The 19,244-nt window shown below is 39.4% G+C and overlaps 1 protein-coding gene across 5 annotated transcripts in view; it reads left to right on the top strand.

Annotated features, from left to right (window-relative positions):
* EBF1 (EBF transcription factor 1) overlaps positions 1-19,244 on the top strand; it is a 402,487-nt gene that overhangs the window by 357,047 nt on the left and 26,196 nt on the right. For all 5 annotated transcript variants that reach the window (XM_063665324.1, XM_054489697.2, XM_054489709.2 and 2 more), the window contains exon 11: positions 10,207-10,295. In XM_063665324.1, coding sequence (XP_063521394.1) covers positions 10,207-10,295 — 89 coding nt within the window. The remainder of the gene's footprint in view (positions 1-10,206; positions 10,296-19,244) is intronic.

Raw genomic sequence — 19,244 nt, 5'->3', positions numbered from 1 at the left:
AGCTGGTTTTCAGCATTTACTGTGGTTAAAAAAAAAAAAAGTGCCACGTGAAAACCAATATGGAATCAAAAATGAGGGTGGCTGTGTTTAGTCTGATTCTGAGGTGTGCAAAGTTGTCTGGTGCCCACCAGGAACACACGTTTCACTAGTAAATTGTGATTATTTTAAAATGAAATAAAATGTTATATTTTTCTGTCCATTTCTTTATATAGTTTTTGTCAAATATGTATGTCCTACTAAGTTACTAGAACATAAAGTTTAAGCTGTTCGCATCTAAGTAGTTAATAAACAGAATTGTTGGGCATTGCTTTTGGCTTAGGGATGCTTTGAAGGGATTGCTGACATACTCAGGGTACTGTGAACAGAGAAAGTTTGAGGAGCTCTGAAGTAGACAATAAATGTATAAGCAAAATGTGTTAAAAGAAAAGTGTTCTAGAGTATAATAGTCAGGGGGAGGAGACTTCTTAGGATCAAGATGCTCAGCAAAAATAATCACTTAGGTTAGGTCAATACTGAAGAAAGCTGACTTCATTTATTTTTAAATCAAGATGCTATTTAAGTTGGAGCTTTGGCTGATAAAAACTTCCAGGCTTATCTGCAAGGCCATTGTAGCTCGCTGCATGGCATACTTGTTATAAGTTCTCTGTAATTCCATTAAAATGTTACCAAATAATCGCTTAATCTTCTAATATCTTCCAGTTACAAGTACTTTCCTGTCTTATTAGTAGAATTAGTGGATGATTTGGAGTCACTTTTTTATCACCATTCTTGGGATTTGTTTTTTCCTTTCCAGTCTGACCGTCTGCAGAGCTCTGTTATGACTTCATTACAACTCTTCTGAAACCTGTCCACTGGTTTGGAGGAAACGACTCTGTGAACAGTGGGAGTCATTTTCTGAGTTGTCTCATAAAACCATGATATTAACAATCACAAGTAGGACTTCAGCCCAGAACTCCGCGTTTGGTTAGCACAAGGCTCAGGGAAGGGTTTCTTCGCCTTGGAGCCTGACTCGGTGCTGTCCCCTGCTGAGAGCCATAAGTCGCTGGTAGGCTTGTTCTAGGAGAGTAATAAGTATTGTTGTTTAGCAATTGTGTTGTTGAAATTCAGCTCCACTATGTCTGACAGTATTTATCTAAAATACTTTCCCTGGTGCGTGTTCAAGTTCCAGTAAACCGTGTCTTATTGTGCGACCTTTTCATTTTCCAGTGAAAAGGGATCAGCTCGTCAGATAAAAGCTACAAGCCAGAGTACAGGAAAAATGCGTGCTCAGAAAATCCAAGCATGATTGAAAACAAGATGTGTTAAATCAATGCGGTTTATCGCCTGCCTATTCCCAGCAATTGCTGTTCTAAGCTCATTCTGAACACACACGGGATGATGAAAGTATAGTGTCACAGCACTTGCTGGGGTGGAGATATAAGAAAACATGTTTATCAGACAGGCTGGGTGATTTTACCCCCTTGATAACAGCTAATGTCAAAACTCTCTGGGAAGAAATCTGAAGAACAATTATAGAAGTAATATTACTCTTGTTATATCAGAAACTACGCCAGTAGGGAAGAGAATTATGGACGTATCCTTAAATGTTAAGAAAGATGGAATATGTTGGTCTGCAATATTTAAACACCATCATCCATTACACAGTGGAAATTATTCTTCTCTTCTCATTTAAAGGAGCAAATTTGGCTTTGAAACCTAATCATAAATGATCCAAATTAAAAAAACACCCAAAATGGAAAAGATTGAAAGGCCAAAAAAAAAAAATTGTGTACATTCAACTTCTGTTTGCTCGAGGGATTTAATTTTAAAGTTGGATCAAATTTGGGAATCTAAATTAAGGCTCCTGGAAGGCCATACTGTTCAGAGCACATCATACACAGTAACAGGGGCAGGTTTTCTCATCAACTGTAGTACACTTAGAGAGCAATACAGTTTTTCCTAATTATTGGAGATTCACCTACTTCCCATTTTAGACAGAGTATAGCCCTCCAGGGCAAGAAAGGGGTCTGTTCATGAAGAGATGCTCCACTTCTGCCAGTAACTTCTCACCACACGTCTAGAAAATGCCAACCGGTTGTAGTATAAATTGGTTTAATGTATCTCAGAGACAGCATTTGTGTCTCTTTCTCTCTAAAGTCAAATCAGCATTTGAAAGCTCCTTGTAGGCTTAGACCAATAAGAACTTGATGTGACAGAAAACAGTTTCTTGAGCATTTGGGGGCAAATTTAAAATACTAGGGTGGCCTTCCCGAAAGGTTTGTGTTAGTTGACATGGTGAGCCTTACATAATAAAAATCAGGCCACCAAATGGCTTGTTCATGTGTAAAATGTCAGGAGCCTAGGCACAGAGATTCCTGTTAGTGCTGGGATTTTGTTTCACAGATATTTGGTAAAAACAAAAACAAAAAACAGCAGTTTAATTGATTTGGTATCAGGACTTGTTAACATGCTGCAAATTGAGGTTCATCAATATTAACATAAAATAGTCATCTTGGAATAATAAAGGACTGCAAAAATATAAACTATGAGGCTTCTGTGCTAATTTATGCAACCAACTCTTTCTGTGCCTCAGTTTCCCACCTTTGAATTAGGAGTAATTTTTAACATTTACGTCAAGGGCATATTGTAGGAACCAAGGAGATAATTTCTAGAAAGCACTTTGTTATTACTGGAAAAAGAGTCTTATATGACCTCAGGGTATGTTTAAAATGGCACCTCTACAAGGAATCATTGTGACTGTTAACACCTGCAATCTTCAGAGGTCCTTATAACTTAGAGAATAATTGAGTTCAAGATGCAAAATCTTAAAAATTAGTTTTCTTTTGCAGATGCCTTTGAAAGTAACCTGTCAAAATGTAAATTGGCATAAATTTTATGAAGGATAGTTAGGAAATATGTATACTGAAAGACTTGAAATGTGCATATTCTTTTATCCTGAGAAGTGCTCATTATAAATGCTTCTTAAGTCAGTGAAAATTTTGGGGAAAAAACCCTACATTCCAGTTAGTAGAGGATTTGTTACATAAATTATGTCTATCTGTATAATACGATAAGCTACAAACATCAAAAAGAGATAGGTATAAGCCTGTATATAATGTATATTTTTATAAAATAGTACTGTGAAAATGTTTGAAAGCATACATACTAAAATATCAATCATGCTTCTACATGAATGGGGATATTATGGGTTTCCCGCCTTTAAACTTTTTTTTATATAATAATTATGTTAACATTACTTTTAGATTTAGAAAAACAGTAAGGTGATTTCATTTTGAAAAACAAAAGCAAGTCTCTTAATTCTTTGTTCCTCTTGATTGCTTTTACTTCTCCAAGAATTGTTAATTTCCAAACATAGGCAAGTTCTTTGCATTCCAAGCTACAGTCCTGAGGATCTTCCCTCATCAGTCTTCCTCCGAGTGCCCCTGCTTTGTTTCATCCTCCTAGGCTCTTTGCTTTTCAGTTGACCTTCTGTCTTCAGCCTTTGCTTTGTATGTTGCCCTGGCTGCACTCTTTGTAAAAAGGACGTAGCCACTCAAGGCACCTAATACCTCTTATTGTGCCTGTGGTAGAGAGAGGCATTGCTTCCTTTGCTTGATTTTTGAATCTCAAAGGTGTTGTCACACATCAAGAGACCTGAAGACTACAAATAAGACATCAGGGTGGCCGGGCGCGGTGGCTCACGCTTGTAATCCCAGCACTTTGGGAGGCTGAGGTGGGCGGATCACGAGGTCAGGAGATCGAGACCATCCTGGCTAACACGGTGAAATCCCGTCTCTATTAAAAATACAAAAAAATTAGCCGGGCGTGGTGGTGGGTGCCTGTAGTCCCAGCTACTCAGGAGGCTGAGGCAGAAGAATGGCATGAACCCGGGAGGTGGAGTTTGCAGCGAGCCGAGATCGTGCCACTGCACTCCAGCCTGGGCGACGGAGCGAGACTCCGTCTCAAAAAAAAAAAAAAAAAAAAAAAAAAAAAAAAAAAAAAAGAGAGACATCAGGGCGTGTTCAAAGTTAGTTTGGAAATTTTCCTCTGGCTTCTTTATTGGTTAATTCTGCCTATGTTGGCTTCGTCTTGACACCCTTCTTGTTGCAGAAAGTTACAGCTTTCTATGGTTCCAGGAGTCCTCCCCTGAAGCCCTCCTGAGCCTCACTCTCTTCGAGGCAGGGGCACCAGGCTGTAAAAGCATTTCACGGGAAAGCAGGAGCTCCACTTGCAAGGAATTTGGTGTTAGGTTTCTTAGGAAGTGTATCGCTCCCACGGAAGAGGTGACCTGGTGTGCCGTTTGTGCATCAAACATCTAGGCAGGTAATGAAATATCCAAATGGCTGGAAATGCAACACATTTCTTCGTGAACAATATTTCTGGCCTTGTTTAGGTTTCTGGTTGATTTTTCGGTTTATGTATTTTAAACTCAGTCTTAAAGATAGATTCGTGAAGATAACTTGCTGTTTTATTGTTTACCTCTGGTTGTTAATTTAGTGACTGAGGGAAAAATGGGGCCATTATGGAACAAAAAGGCTCTGCCTAACACATATGTAATAACTCTCATGCCCAGAATGGATCTGCCTTGGAGGGAAATGCTCTGCTGTTACTCCTTTAGTTCAAATACAGAGTAGTCACCAGGGAAGCTTGGAGACCCAGGTGCTAGTTTTATCATTGCCTTTGCTATGAGGTTTTATTTATTACTTGGCATAGAGTCTAGATATTTGTTTGGACATTAAATGGCAATAGAATATTAATATTGCCTTCCTAATATCTGCATTTCTTTTTATTTCCAGTCAAAATGACATCATGTCACACAACCATTAAAAAAAGGAAATTAAAACCCCAGAAATATGTGAAAGCACAGCAGTGAGTCGCTGAGCTATAAAAGCAGGGAACTCTGTGAGCCAATGTTGGAATGGCACCCAAAGCACTTTTCCCCTGGTGTTTCTGAACAGAACTCTGCAGCCTCTCATTTCCATTGTTTCAAGGAATAAGTATTCAAGAAGTTAAAGGGGATAGAGGAGTGACTTCTTCAAAAGGAAACTCCAAAAAGAGAAAAATCAATTTTCATAAATGAAAATGCATCTGGCTTGACTATATGATTTTAATTTGCAAATAAACCCCCTTACAGAGAATTTCCTTTATTTGATGTGTTTGTGAAGTGGATTTCTTTAAAAAAGAATAAGAGACTATAGGCATGAAAAGGCCACATATATATTTGGTTAGAATTCACTCATTATTAAGAGTTTTCAATTGAATTTTAGAAGCTTGTGATTAATATGAGTACATAAAAACTAGTTGTGTTGTCTTGATTTTCTTTGCATGTAGCATTTCATGCTGCATGCACATTTAGACTGTCTGTCTGTCTGTCTTGACCACCACCTGGGTTGAAGCCCATAAAGAGAAAGGCTGAGAGATGGGTTGGAATAGAAAGTTGCTGGTTTCCTTTAGGGGAGTCTGAGATGATGAGATCCGGAAGGAACCCAAAGCCCTCTGTAAGCAGTCCCAACATAAAGCCAGAATAAAACGGTTTGATTTTTTTAACCATTTCATAAACTTTTTTTTCAAAAGTAGTAATGTTGATACAGTTCAAATGGCATCCTGGTACATACAACAGATATATCCCACCAATATCCATTCCCCAGTATCACATCATAGCTGTGGGTGAGGGGATCCTTCTCAAATCTCAGCTGAGACATTTGCCCTGCAAGCTTGCTCTCCTGTTTGGGAGCATTTGGTCTTGCTTTTTATGCATTTGCAGGAACGTTTCAGATGTACCCCTCCATAAGCTGTACACAACTCCACAAAGTCCTACTATGCGGGTTCAGTAAATATCTTTCTACCAGTAAATGAGCTTGAAGGGGTCAGTGGAAGACAGCTTGAATTCAATTGCTGTGGCCCCTCAATAGCCTGATTGTTCTTTTAATTAATATATCCCCATTACGTGTATTATGACCCTAGACTTTGTCAGAAAGAGGAGCAGAGGTGGTGACTATGAGGAGGACCTGGCTGTGAGATGCTGAGATGCTGAGCTGCAGCCCAGCTCTGCAAGTAGAGGGTTTCATATGTCTTTGGGGGTTGGATTATGTGTACCTTTCAGAAAGTTTGTTTTTAAGGGTTTATGGTGTTGTGACACTAAACAGTTCATTCCTACGAATGCCACCCCCTCTCCTTGAGCATATGGTAAGCACTACAAATGATTACTGAATAAATGCATAATTTAATGTCTTTTGGAATTTTTAAAATGCATACATTGGCCCCATTTTATTCTCATGGTATAAACATTGAGGCTTTTCTATTTGGGATAATGGATTCTTCTAAACCTAACTGGTTTAGGGTGACATCCCCTCAGACCCTTTTCAGAGTGTGCGGACTGGGTATTTGGAAGCAGGGCCACACAAGCTGTTCTCATCATTCCATTCCTCTTGCAGTTTACAGCTTCATCTGTTTTTCTTTTTTCAATCTAAGATGCTCATGCTTCTTTATTTGTGGTTAATTGTGTCCAATTAAGTTTTTTTTTTTCTTGCTCTACCAGATTCTCGGAATTGTCCCAAGTTTGAGGGTAAAAAAAATTGGTTAGTCCCATTTCTTCTGGTGCTTCCTGAGCCCTGCACTTGAGTACAATGAGGTCACTTTGTTGAAGGATTAACTTTATATTACATTCTTGCAGAGTAGATGTATGTCCCTAAGGTATGACTACCCCCACTGATGAAATAAATATACCATTCTTTATGATTCCTCCCTGTTACCCTCTCTGTTGATTTTCAGAGAGTTTATGAATAGTCACATATTTATACAACTGGCCAAAAGCATACTACTTATTTTTCTTATGGTCTGTAATAACCTATGCAAGGTTATTAAAGGGTATACAGACCCCTCTTAAAGCACAGTTTCGTATGTCATTACTTTATACAAGCAGGTCAAATTCCATCTCAGCAACAATCTCTTGCTCTTAACCTTTTTCTCTGATTATATAAGTAATATATGTTCATTGTGGAAAATTTAGAAAATTCACAGCAAAAAGAACAGGAAGAAAAGCACTTTAAGACCCACTACTTAGAAACAACTACTATTTGGCAGTTGATACACAGACAAATTTTCTTTATTCTATATATGTTTGTTTAAAAAAAGTAACTATATTGTACACATGATCCTGTAACCTACTCTTCAACCAAGCAATATATCAGTAAATATTTTTCCTATGACATTGCTTTTGAGGATGGCATCATATTCTATTCCATGCGGGTGCCTTAAATTAACCATCCCCCACTTCCCAGATATTTAATATATTTTTTTGTGGGGGCAGTTAAAATAACAATCTTTGTCAGATGGCTCCCCCACACTCAGTAATTGGTTTAATTTTTTTCTCTAGTCAATGCAATCAGATAAATCATCAGGTTCCTTTGGATTCAGGACAGTGAGCTTTGTCTAGCATCTTTAATGTTAGCTTTGTCTGCAGCACTGGACAATTCCATTGTAATATTCAATACCTGTATTGAGGGCAGGTTAACTTGTTTAAAACTATGAACAGACAGCAAATCATAAAGGCATGGGACATAAGTTAAAAGCCCTTGCCTTACTATTTAAATATTTCCTCTCTCATAGTACATGTCCATGGAGTAAATCCTTATTTTTCTTTGAATAATGAGTTTAATATGTCTAATTCAATTACTCTGTGACAGCAGAATGGCTTCTCCTCAGCTCTTTTGCTATTAGTTCCATATGATATTTGAATTGGTTCTTTTAATTGCTGATATTGTCGGTCATTCCTCTGTGAGCTGGCCATATAGCCGGAAAAACATCTCTCTCCCCGCCATACATCAGACAGTCATTCAATTAACAACCATGAATTTCTAGACACAATAGGAATTCATTATGCTAATGATTGAAGAAGTGGGGCAACAATTCAAATTTTATTGGTATCTTAGACTGAAAAGTAAAACCAAGAATTAGAATTTTCAGGATGCTGAATTATGTTTTCCGATATTAAAATGATGCATTTAATTGTCTAAAGCTACTATTTATGGTTAAACATTTTTGTTGGCAATTAGCATTATGGGTGGGGGTGGATATTATAAATAACTTAAACCTTGGTGCTCATTCCTGTCTCTCTCATGCATTTCTTGATTAAATACTGTGGATTTTATGAGTTACAGCTTCCCCGCCTAAAGAATTCTATGGCATTTTCTCTACAAGTCTAATTTGAAAAAAGAATTCTTCTCAAGGGTTTAGAAAGTAATTCATAAAATGGAAGGAATAATAAATATTGTGCCTTAACTCATATACTAGTATAGATAGAAAGATTTGGTACACCTGGGTGTAATTTTAGTTAATTTCCACAAGAGACAGGTTGAAAGTTTACTGTTTGGAAATGGGGGGAGGGTTGACTAAATCTCATATTTGCAAAAATGATTACATTATCTTAAATGAAAATGCCATTCTATTAATGACTTCAATAAGCATTGCATTTGGAGAAAAAATCTTTCTAATAAAAAGTTACCTAAAGTTCACTCTAACTTAAAATATACAAGTGAAGAAAAAGTACTTACTCTGATTTATGTGTCTTTTGGAGGTGCAATTATTGGCTTTTTACTCACCTATGTAAAACAATGTACTTTTGTAAATGGATTTCTGGCCACTTTATGCAGCCTTTTTTTTCCTTACATAAAAAGTAAGCACTGTCAGTCAAGGAATTTTAAGGTTTATTTCCTCTTTAGAAATGATTGATAGCCTTTTAGATTTACAAGTTGACAAGTTAAAGGGTTCTATTGGTATAATTATGTACTAAATTCACAGTCTTTCAATTTAAATGTCCTTTTAAAACCACAAGATTATCATACCTGTATTTTGAAAAGTGGGCCAGTCAGTTTGGGTTGGTATACAAATTGCTTCCATTAGCCTTGGGACCTATTTGAATTTAATACAGTTTTTTAAAGTTAGTACTAGTATGAATCTTACTTTTAAAATTTAGGTTAATGGAGATGCATTTTAAGTAAAGCGTGTGGCAACTTGTTTTTTAATATATAGCTAAATGTCAGAACTACACATACTGTCTTTTTTATTCAGCATGTGAGAAAATACATAGTTGAACACTTTGATTACACTAAAAAAGAAAAGAAATAAAAAAAAAACCCACCTACCCCTTACTTAGAGAATATAGGGATGTGGAGGCTATGGATAGGAGCTGGAGCTGCCATGTTTTCCATTTCCGCTGTTTCACATGAGACAGCCTGAAGATATTTCACATACCAGGGAGAAATTTTGAAAATGATAGACCAGAGTCCACTTAATATTGTGTTTAATTTAAGGATGCTTTGAAGAGTGTGTAGTCAATGTGCACACAGCAAGGTCCATTGTCTCCAAATGTTATTCCAGGTTTGCTCTTCTTTTGGTCTTTTCAAGGATTATTCTTGGAGACTCGGCTGCTCTAAGCTGATTTAAGGATGCTTTGAAGGGTGTGTAGTCAATGTGCACACAGCAAGGTCCATTGTCTCCAAATGTTATTCCAGGTTTGCTGTTCTTTGGTGTTTTCAAGGATTATTCTTGGAGACTCAGCTGCTCTAAGCTAGTACTTCACAGACGCTGGTCCCAAATAATATCAATGTTGGTGAAAGGATCTATCATTTCAGATGTAAGGGTTTTGAATCAGGGCATTTTCAATACCCATCCCTTTGCAGACTCTCTCAAGGGTGGCACTGGTTTTGCATACCTCGAAGATTCACTTCTACTCACTCTCCTCTGCTCTCACCAGCCTCTTGCATGCTTAATTGTGCTGAGATATTGTATCAGCTGAGGTCCGCTAGGGATTTTGCAGTTAAGCAGATACTTTTAATTCTCCTGCTGTTTACAATGTATAGATACCACCAGGCAAGCCCTTGAGTGTTTTTACCTGAGCAACTGAATTAAAGTGGATACTAAAAACCTCAGGCCAAATACCATTTTACTTTCTATTTATGATCATGTAAGGAGTGCAGAATTTGGCCAAAGGAACACTGTTCAAGACCTACTCCTAATGTTCTTTTGGGCAGGTCACTCCCCACCGTGGCATAAAGCAGATGGTGGAAAGTTCAGCAAAGAGATCATTCACACAATCATCTTGTGATCCAATTCAAAAGTATCAATTAAACTTTGGACTTCCTAGTTATTTCCACACCATTAGTGTTGCAAGCCATGTTCTCCTTTATTTCTTGAAAATGTACTAATTGTGTGACTTCTTTATTGCAGCGCTCAATGAACCCACCATCGATTATGGTTTCCAGAGGTTACAGAAGGTCATTCCTCGGCACCCTGGTGACCCTGAGCGTTTGCCAAAGGTGAGGATACTGCCTTTTTGTAATTTCTGAAAATTTGGACTTGAGTGATTTGCAGAAAACTCTGCTGCTGACAAAAATTAGTTCATAGGTAAACAACTCATATTTTTGTGTTTTGTGTGTTTGGTGCTATAAGGTAAGCAATAATAAAAGTAGCAAGCACTTATGTGCCAGGCAACACTGTGCTTACTTTTATATCTGTTATGCCATTTTATCCTCTCAACAATGCTCTGAAGTTGGTACTATTACCATTCCTATTTTAGAAGAGAAAGTAAGCAAAGAGAGATTAAATAATAATTTGCCCAAGGTCACATAGCATGTAAATTGCTAAACCAAGATTTGAACCTATGCAGCATGGCCCTAGAGTCTGGGCTACTTAATCGCTACATCTTACCAATTCTCAAAAGAAAAAACAGCACCAAATTTCTGTCTACAAGGATCCGTACTTAGTCCTGGCAAGAGCAGAATAGTTAGAGCTCAAAATGTATTGGTAGATCTTGAGATTGGGCAAAGACAACCTCTCTTCTCCTAAGGCATTCTACCTGGTTGGGAAAATAGGCACAAATATGAGAGAAATTAAACAAAAATTCAAGACAGAGTCATATATGTCACCAATACATCATTAATTACCAGTACAGAAAGAAGAAAACTGACCTTTATTGACTATTGCATACCTGTTGTGAATGTTTGGGATATCCCCATCCCTGTACCTGAGGAACTTGGGCTTTATGTGGGAGAGAGTCCCAAACACAACTAATCATAACCAAAAATAATAGTAGCACATTAAAGAAAAGTGCAACCAACGTTCTGTGAGGACTCAGAGGAGAGGGCAGTTAAATGTGAAGGAAGTTCAAAGTACAGAATTCGTTGAGCTTGCATTCACTGTTTACTGACAGCAAAAAGCTTCATTTACTACACAAGTGAAAACTATTAACATTAAATTGAATTAGTAGTTTCAAGGACTCTTTCTTGCCACAGTAAGTCTAGAGATACGCCATTTCTAGCTTTATGTATCCTTGTAAAACACTTGTGAAAATGAAGTTGCCATCCTTCTTAGCTCAGCGAACCTCCTTAGGGGATCAGTTCGTCATCAAATCCTACCTGTGTGCTGGATGCCCTTGTAGGGAGGGCCACCTGTCAGAACTGGCCCTGTCTGGGAGAAATCCACCCCTCAGGCCACTACACAGCTGTGAGGCGCCTGGGGAGGAGGGGTGCTAACTGCTCCAGAGAGGAAGGACTGTGATGAGCAAGGGTCTGTGTCCTGCATCTTGACTTTGGGGGAAAAACACCTTCAGTTTTCAGAGATGAGGCCTTCAGTTTCAACCTTCAATTTCCAAGAACAACCTCACTTCCACTGAAGTGCTGTCCTTCCCTTTCCTTTTCCACCCCAATTTATTCTTGGTAAGCAATTAAATCATCTACAGGTTATTTAATATTATTTAGTAGATTAAATAATCTAACTATAATAATAAACAGCAGTCTCCACCCATGGCGTAGATGGTCTGTGGAGAGATTTACCATTAGGTTCCTCTGTCTAGCAAGAACATGGTCCCGTGCATTTCCTATGGGACAACTGGTAATTTTATAGCATGATGATATAAATGATGTGGGTCTGACTAATGGTAGGTGCCTTAGCTGTCTTCGTGCTAGAACAAAGGCAGGGGTACAATGCCAGATTCTTCCCATTGTTCCCAGTGAGGAACATTTGGGCACTGTATTCACTTTATATTTAGCACTTGCTTTACCGTTTGATCTCTAGAGTCCACTGGAGGTATTGAGGAGAGTCAGGTTGAACAAGGTGGAATTCAGACATTGGCCACTTGCTAGCTATGCAACCCAGGTCAAAATTGTTTACCTCTCTGTGCCTCAATGTCCTCATCTGGTAAATGGGGATGGTGCTAGGTTGTACCTTTTCGAGTTTTATTACAATGACTTATTTAGCAGCCAACGAAAGGTAGCTATGATGATTTGTCATTTGAGTGAGACTGGGACCCTTGCTTCTGAGAGCTCTCCCACCCAATCTCTGCAGAGCAGGAAATCCTAATACTGGTGAGCAGTTGAACATGTGATTTCTCCTCTGTGCCTCAGTTTCTTCAATAAAACGGGGATAATTAATCATGCTAACTCATAGGGGATCATGTAAGGATAAAGAGAGGTCATCTCATGGGTGCCCTTGGCATAGCATCTGGCCCATAGTTGCCACTTTAAAAATACTTATCGAGCAGTGGCTCATGCTGGTAATCCCAGCAATTTGGGAAGCAGAGGTGGGAGAATTGCTTAAGGCCAGGAATTCGATACTAGCCTGGGCACCATCACAAGACCCTATCTCTACAAACTAAAAAAAAAGTTAGCCAGGCATGGTGGTGTGTGCATGTAGTCCCAGCTACTTGGGAGGCTGAGGTGGAAGGACTGCTTAAGCCTAGGAGGTCAAGGCTGCAGTGAGGTATACCCACCATTGCACTACAGCCTGGGTGACAGAGCCAGAAGACCCTGTCTCAAAGAAAAATAGAAGACAAATCTGGTTTAATGGTTGAGGTCTACGGAAACCAGACAGTCCTTTTTCTTATTAGAAAAGAAAGGAGAGAAATGGGAATCTAGGGTTGAGTTTTGTGTACTTACTTTTGAAAACACTTTTATGGTTGCATGTTATGTTCAGAAATGTTGAACAAATAGCATAGGCACGTGTCACTTTGTCCCTGATGGTAAAATTCCCAACCCTTTTTTCCTGAGTTTGGACAGAGTAATCAAGGACACAATGGATTTGTGTGTTAAGGAAACACTCCACGGCTTGCATCTAGCCACTTGATCGTGCAAGGCCTGGCCGGAGCCCACCCCAGGAAGCTCTCAGTGTGACTCAGAGCCGAGTGGCTGTCCTCCTGGCTTTGAATGTTAAAGTGGAGCGAGAGTTCAAGGGCAGGGTCAGGAAGTGGCGGATGGAGCCAGCACAAGGTATTCCCGTGGACTTGGGAGATTTATACTCCTGCTGTCCATTGTTAGGGGGATAAAAATGGGCTGCGCCTTTCTTAGGATCATGGTCACTGTTTGTCAAACAGGAGTATTTCCGTGAGCTATGGACCACACACCTTAAAAAACAAACTCCTCTTTATTAAACCCATGTGTTTGTGAATAGACAAAGCTAGATTCATACAACCACCCACATATTCTGTCAAATGAAACTGCTCCAAAGACCAAGCAGACAGCTTTCCATAATAATATGCCTTTGTATACAGGCATGTGCTTTTTCAAAAAAACTTGGACCTGCTTTGTTTTATTGGAGTCCTTCCTGCAAGAGAGGCTGGGGCAGCAGACATCTTTACCATTTACCAAATAGGAAAACGGGAGCAAGCGGAATCCTGCTCTGTAAATTATTTTGTTCCTGAAAGTCACCATCGTGATAGTTGCTGTACACACAAATTTAAAATACTGTGATTATGCTAACCCCAGATGTTTTTTGGTTTCCTTTTTCATATACACAGGGAGAAAAGGGCAGGCTAAGGTTTTTAAATCACAGCATTCTGTTCTGTTTCATACAGTTTTCGCCTTTCTCTCTGGATCCTGGCAGGAAGGGGAGGAACATATGAGCAACTTTGGGGTCAAGGTTGACCTTTCTTATAATTTAGAGGTGGAAGGGATGGGGAACATGATCGATCAGAAATTCTGAGATGCTGAAGGCCGCAGTGATGCAATCCAGACATTGAGCAAGGAGCACTCTCTGTGTTCAAGGTCAGAAATGTCTCCGCCCCCTTGCAGTTTTAGTTGCCTTCGGGAGTGGTCAGTGAGCCTTAGCCCCAAGGCAGTGAGAGTGTGCCCTGAGCTTAGCTGGCATCAGGCGTGTCAGCTGTGAATCCTAGGAAGCAAGGAATGTTTACTTCGTGCCTACTGTGAGCCCAGCACTGCATTATTAAGGTTTTCAAAGAGCATAGAGGCCAAGAGAGTGGGCTCTCAAGTCAGAAAGATGTGCGTTTTGGAAACGCGATCCCCTACTTGGTGCACATGATTCAACCTCCCATGCTTCAGGTTTCTCCTCTGTAAAGCAGCTGCCTCACAGCATTGTTGTCAGGTGTTAATGAGATAATTTATGCCAAGAGGCATCCGTGGCATCTAGTGAGACTCCAGTAAATGGGAGCCACTAATCCCTGCACCGTGGGTGTTCCCCATTTTACAGATGAGAAGTTAGAGTCCCCAGAGGTCTGAGTGACTTGCTATGACATCACAGCTAGCAAGTGGGAAAACTACGATTCGCACTCAGGCCCTCAGTGTCGGTAACCTCACTGTCTTCACTATGTTGAGTTCCTACTTCTCCTGCCTTGAGGTGTCTCCTCTGCAGACATCTGGCCCCCATCCTTATGTAGATTTTTACCAGCATTCTCTCATTTCCCTATGGAGAAGGCTTAGCCTGGGGACCGTCTCAGGGCCAATGTGTCTTTTCTCCAAGAGCCAGCCCCTCTTTTAGAGAAAATAAAGCAGTTTGGGAAAAGTAACAAAGGCTGCATTTGTGTATTTTGCTTTATGGAGCTGAAAATATCTGGTAAATCGATCCAGTGGGAGTAATAAATACACATTACTTTATCTTGTTCTTCACGTCCTATACCCCTGAGCCTTTATAGAACAACACCACTTAATAGACTTAAAAAAGAGTAATTACACTCATTGGTTGTGTGATTTTTTCAGCCCTCCCAGCCCTGCCTGACCTTCTAATTTAGCTCACCGTGTCTAACTAATGCATTTATATTCATCTTTTAATGCATTTATATTCATCTTTTAATGCATTTATATTCATCTTTTATGAAGCATGTATAGCACAGAATTGACTTCAGAGCCTTTTTCAAGCTGTCCTCTTAGGTCCCCAATCTGGTTAGTAGTAAGGAGAATGGGAGCTATCCATCTCTATACATTTGTATGTATAGATAACACGTAGACATGGCTCAAAGCATTTTTTATCCTTTATGAAACATAAAAAAGTATTTATTACATTGTTACTTTAAAGCTTTTATACATTCGAGCATTATTTACAGCTAAACATGCAGGCAAAAGATGCGAGTGTTTTTAAAATGATTACTGTTAATGTTTCTGCTTGTCAGAAGTGCTTAAATTTTCCTGCACTTTGTCTAAAAACTTAGTACTGTTGCCTTTTAAGAACAACACATTTAAAAGATCTTGCAAGTCAGATTTGCAAACACTGCTGACAGTTTGTGATGAATGATATTGCAAAATTTGCAAGATGTTTGTCATTTCACACAGCCGACATATTAAGGAACGGATTAAGAAACGCGAAACCCCTATGGAAAACAACCATCCCAAACAAACCTCCGCCAAACCTTGAACCCAGAGAGCACACCAGAATCTCTCACCCGGGTTTTCTTTCCCAACTTCCCACTCAGCCAGTGGAACCCGATTGTTCTCAGTGCATTTTCTCTCACCATATGGTCTCCTCATTACCATACACTAAGAGTCCATATGGGAAACTTGTGAAATGAACTGTATTCATTTTAACTGCCAGATGAGCAGCCTTTTGCTTTGCAAGCTTAGCTTAAGTCATCTGCTGTCTTCATGTTGTTATGGCAACACAGCACCAATAAAAAATTCTAATCTACTGTAAGTGATCACAGTATTTTAAGTGCTTGCCTACAACCACCCTCAAAGGGGAAGACAGAGGAGGATTCTCTTTGTCCAAGGAGCAAAAAGTTGTTGTTCATTCCAGCAGGTGTCACTAAAGAAGTCAGTGACAAGGGGATTGAAGTACCAGTGTGGCTGGCTGTGCAGTAGGTTGGGATTATAAGAGAAGTGAACACCAGTGGGGTGGATGGTGGGAAGGAGGAGTTGTGGACCCTTTTGGTGGGTCTCTAAAAGCACATTGAATGTCAAGCGCCATAGTATCTCTGGCAGACATGCTACTCTGGTGGTGCTGTGTGGCCAGCCTGCCGTGAAGGAACTCAAGGCTTCCTTGGAAATAGAGAGGTAGCAAATCCTCATGGTAGTTTCTCCTTCATTGGCATTCGAAAATCTCAGTCTCTATGAAGCGGCTCTCCCCGTACATGTGAATTAGTCATTTCAAACACCAGGCTAATTAAGAGTACCTTAAAGTAATGGAAGCAGGCAGCAACATCCTTAAATATAAATCATTTTCACCTCTGCGGGCCACATGATATGTTGCATCTCTGTCGCTCTATCTGTATTGAAAGTGAATGTTTATAGTCTCAGTTCATCAGTTCACATTAGCCTCATGCTGAATATTTAAACACAGAACAATTTGAACACACCATGAAGGAAGACAGTGACTGCACTTTCATTTGGAACAGCAAGGGCTCATCTAATAATAATTTAGTAAATCAGCCATTTAGTGGCTCAGTTGTGCACTGCATTGTGCCAAATATTATTCACTTCAACTGTACACTTGCAAAATTGAAATTCAGACTCTAGTCACAGGCACTGTTTTTGCTCAGCGGAGAGACGAGACCTAAAATCACCCTCCCTAAAGAGCGTTCGTGTTTAGTGATTTATCATAAATACAGAGCTGGGGCAAAATAAAACTGGAGTTGGCCGTATACAATGTATTCTAATTATGCTTTTATTGTTTTAGTCTTTATGCAAAGACTATCAGTAATTCAAAACCTGCAGTTGCATCAGTGAAAATACAAATAAGAAATCTTTGCATAACCACATTGCCTCCTAGCAGAAAGGGAGATGACTAAGGGTTTCAGCAAAGGATAAAGAAAAACTTAACGTCTTCATCTTCCACACTGACACTAGCCTCTCTCCCGCTTCTCGCTATCTCTCTTTCTCTTTCTCGTGTATTTACTTTTTTAATTTGAGGAAACTCGATTAACATTTTATCCTGAAATGAAAGTGACTCTCTTCAGACAAAAACACAGAAACAAATGGCAAATCTTATAGTATATTCAGCTCTTAGAAAAAACATGCCTGAGTTTGATTCCAGGAAACATTTTGTCTCTGCATTCTCTTGTCAAAAACACAAGCTATGGAATGCTGTCCATTTCCCCCACCCTCTCCTGTATCTACCGGAAAACTTACAGGCAGATTCCATTTCCCCATTTGATAATATGCTCAGTTTAGGGGCGTGGTATCCACTACTACTTAAATTTCTTTTATCCAGGGAGTTTAGCCTGGATCTGTGTACCCATGAAATTGCATTTAGAATTCCTGTGTGTGTGTGCGTGCATGTGTGCATTATGAATAAGCACACACAAATGCCTGCACATGTAATTTATCTGGGGAAAGAAGTTGTAGCTTCACTAAAAAGGCCGATGGCCCCCATGAAAGTTGTAATTCTCACCTCTTTAAGTTATTTATCTTTAGCTGACTTATTTTGTGGCAAATTCTTCTGCTTGTCATTATTGTTTCCTTCCCATTTTAGAGATGAGGAAACTGAGGTTTATGCAGGACAAGTAACCTTCTCAAGCTTATGCAGCTAGTAAGTGGAGGTTTCCTAACTTCCCATACTTCCTAACCAGTAGTCCATTTAGAGTCTTTTATAGAGTTTTGAAAATAGGATTACATCTCAAACATAGCACTCAAGGCACGCAATACACATTGACTGTAAGAATGCGTATATTTTGCCAGAGTTCCTTGGAAAATAAATGGGGATTATTAATAATATTGCTGGTTATTGCCTGATAAGCATAACTAAATATAATCTACTAAACCAGGTGTTGGTATTAACTCTGTTTTAAAGATGAGGACACAGAGGCATGTGTTTACACTGCTAATACATCGCAGAACATGGATTTGAGCCAAGTCTATTGGTCTCCAGATCCAGAGCCTATATCCCCTAAGCAGTGCCTCCCAGAATTAAGAAATTTTAAGAAAAAAAGCCAATTTACAAAATCAGTCTTAAAACCCTTCCAGCCTGGTTAGGGAAGGAGGCAAGTGGTGGCCTAGGCCTGAGGTTAGTTCACAAAGGGCTGAGCTAGGTGGAAGTGGCAGGAAGAATTCACATGTAAATGCAGACAAACCCTGGGTACCATGCTTTCCCTCTTTAGCTGCAGAGTCATTGTGGGAGGGACTTGCAGTAACCGTTATCCAATAGCTCAGTGCTGGAACTCTTTCAAGTTCCTTTTTAGCACTGAGTTCTTGATGAGGAGGATTAAGTGTAACTTACTTCATATCACACCCTGCATACAGGGGCGTTGAACATAATTACTCATTAGTTCAAGGGTAGGTGACAGGAGAACCAAGGGGCGAACTCGTTTCTACCTCCAGCCACCCAACATCCTCCCCTTAAAGACTGAAGCCCTTAGGAACAGAGATGCTTGGAGGTCTTAAGTCTTGCTCACTATTTTCAGCCCTGAGTAACACTTCAGTGGAGCATTAGAGTAATAAGTACCAAGCCCCAACAGTCTTGAAACAGTGGATTTTAATTGCGGTTATACTCAGGACCATCTGTAAAGCCTTGAGAATTATCATTTACAGATATTGTTTGTCTGGAGATACATATAATAACCAATGATGTTCATGCTCAACAGTTTAAGAAGCAAAAGCAAATTATATTTTTGCCTCCCTTATGTATCTATAAAGTATAGTATGGGAACGTATCACTCAAGTTTCCCTATAGTATACGTCCAAAAAGATAAATATGCACGTGCATTTGTATACACACACACCAAACATACAAACACATCCATGTATGTGTACATGACAAATACATCTCTTTGTTTACTGAGCAGTCCTTCTACTTTTAAGCTCGGTATTTATTCAGCCTTGGCTGAGGGAAAGAAGCCACAGCCAAAAGACAAAGAGAAACAGAAGTAGTTAATTTTTGGCTTTTTGTGTTTTCTAAAGGCCCAGGCCTTGGTGACTTAAAGGTGACTTAAAAGATTTTCAAGGGTAATTTTGACTCTAGGCCGTTTTTGTTTCATGTGCTGACTTCACAACCTACCGCTGAAAAAGGCATCTCTGTCCAGAGCTTTCTCTTTAAGCAGAGACTTTTATCCT

This window comes from Pongo pygmaeus, chromosome 4 (assembly GCF_028885625.2).
Source record: "Pongo pygmaeus isolate AG05252 chromosome 4, NHGRI_mPonPyg2-v2.0_pri, whole genome shotgun sequence".
NCBI classification, from domain to species: Eukaryota; Metazoa; Chordata; class Mammalia; order Primates; family Hominidae; genus Pongo; species Pongo pygmaeus.
The sequence above is the reverse complement of the archived record's forward strand: the minus strand, read 5'-3'. Positions and strand labels throughout refer to the sequence as shown.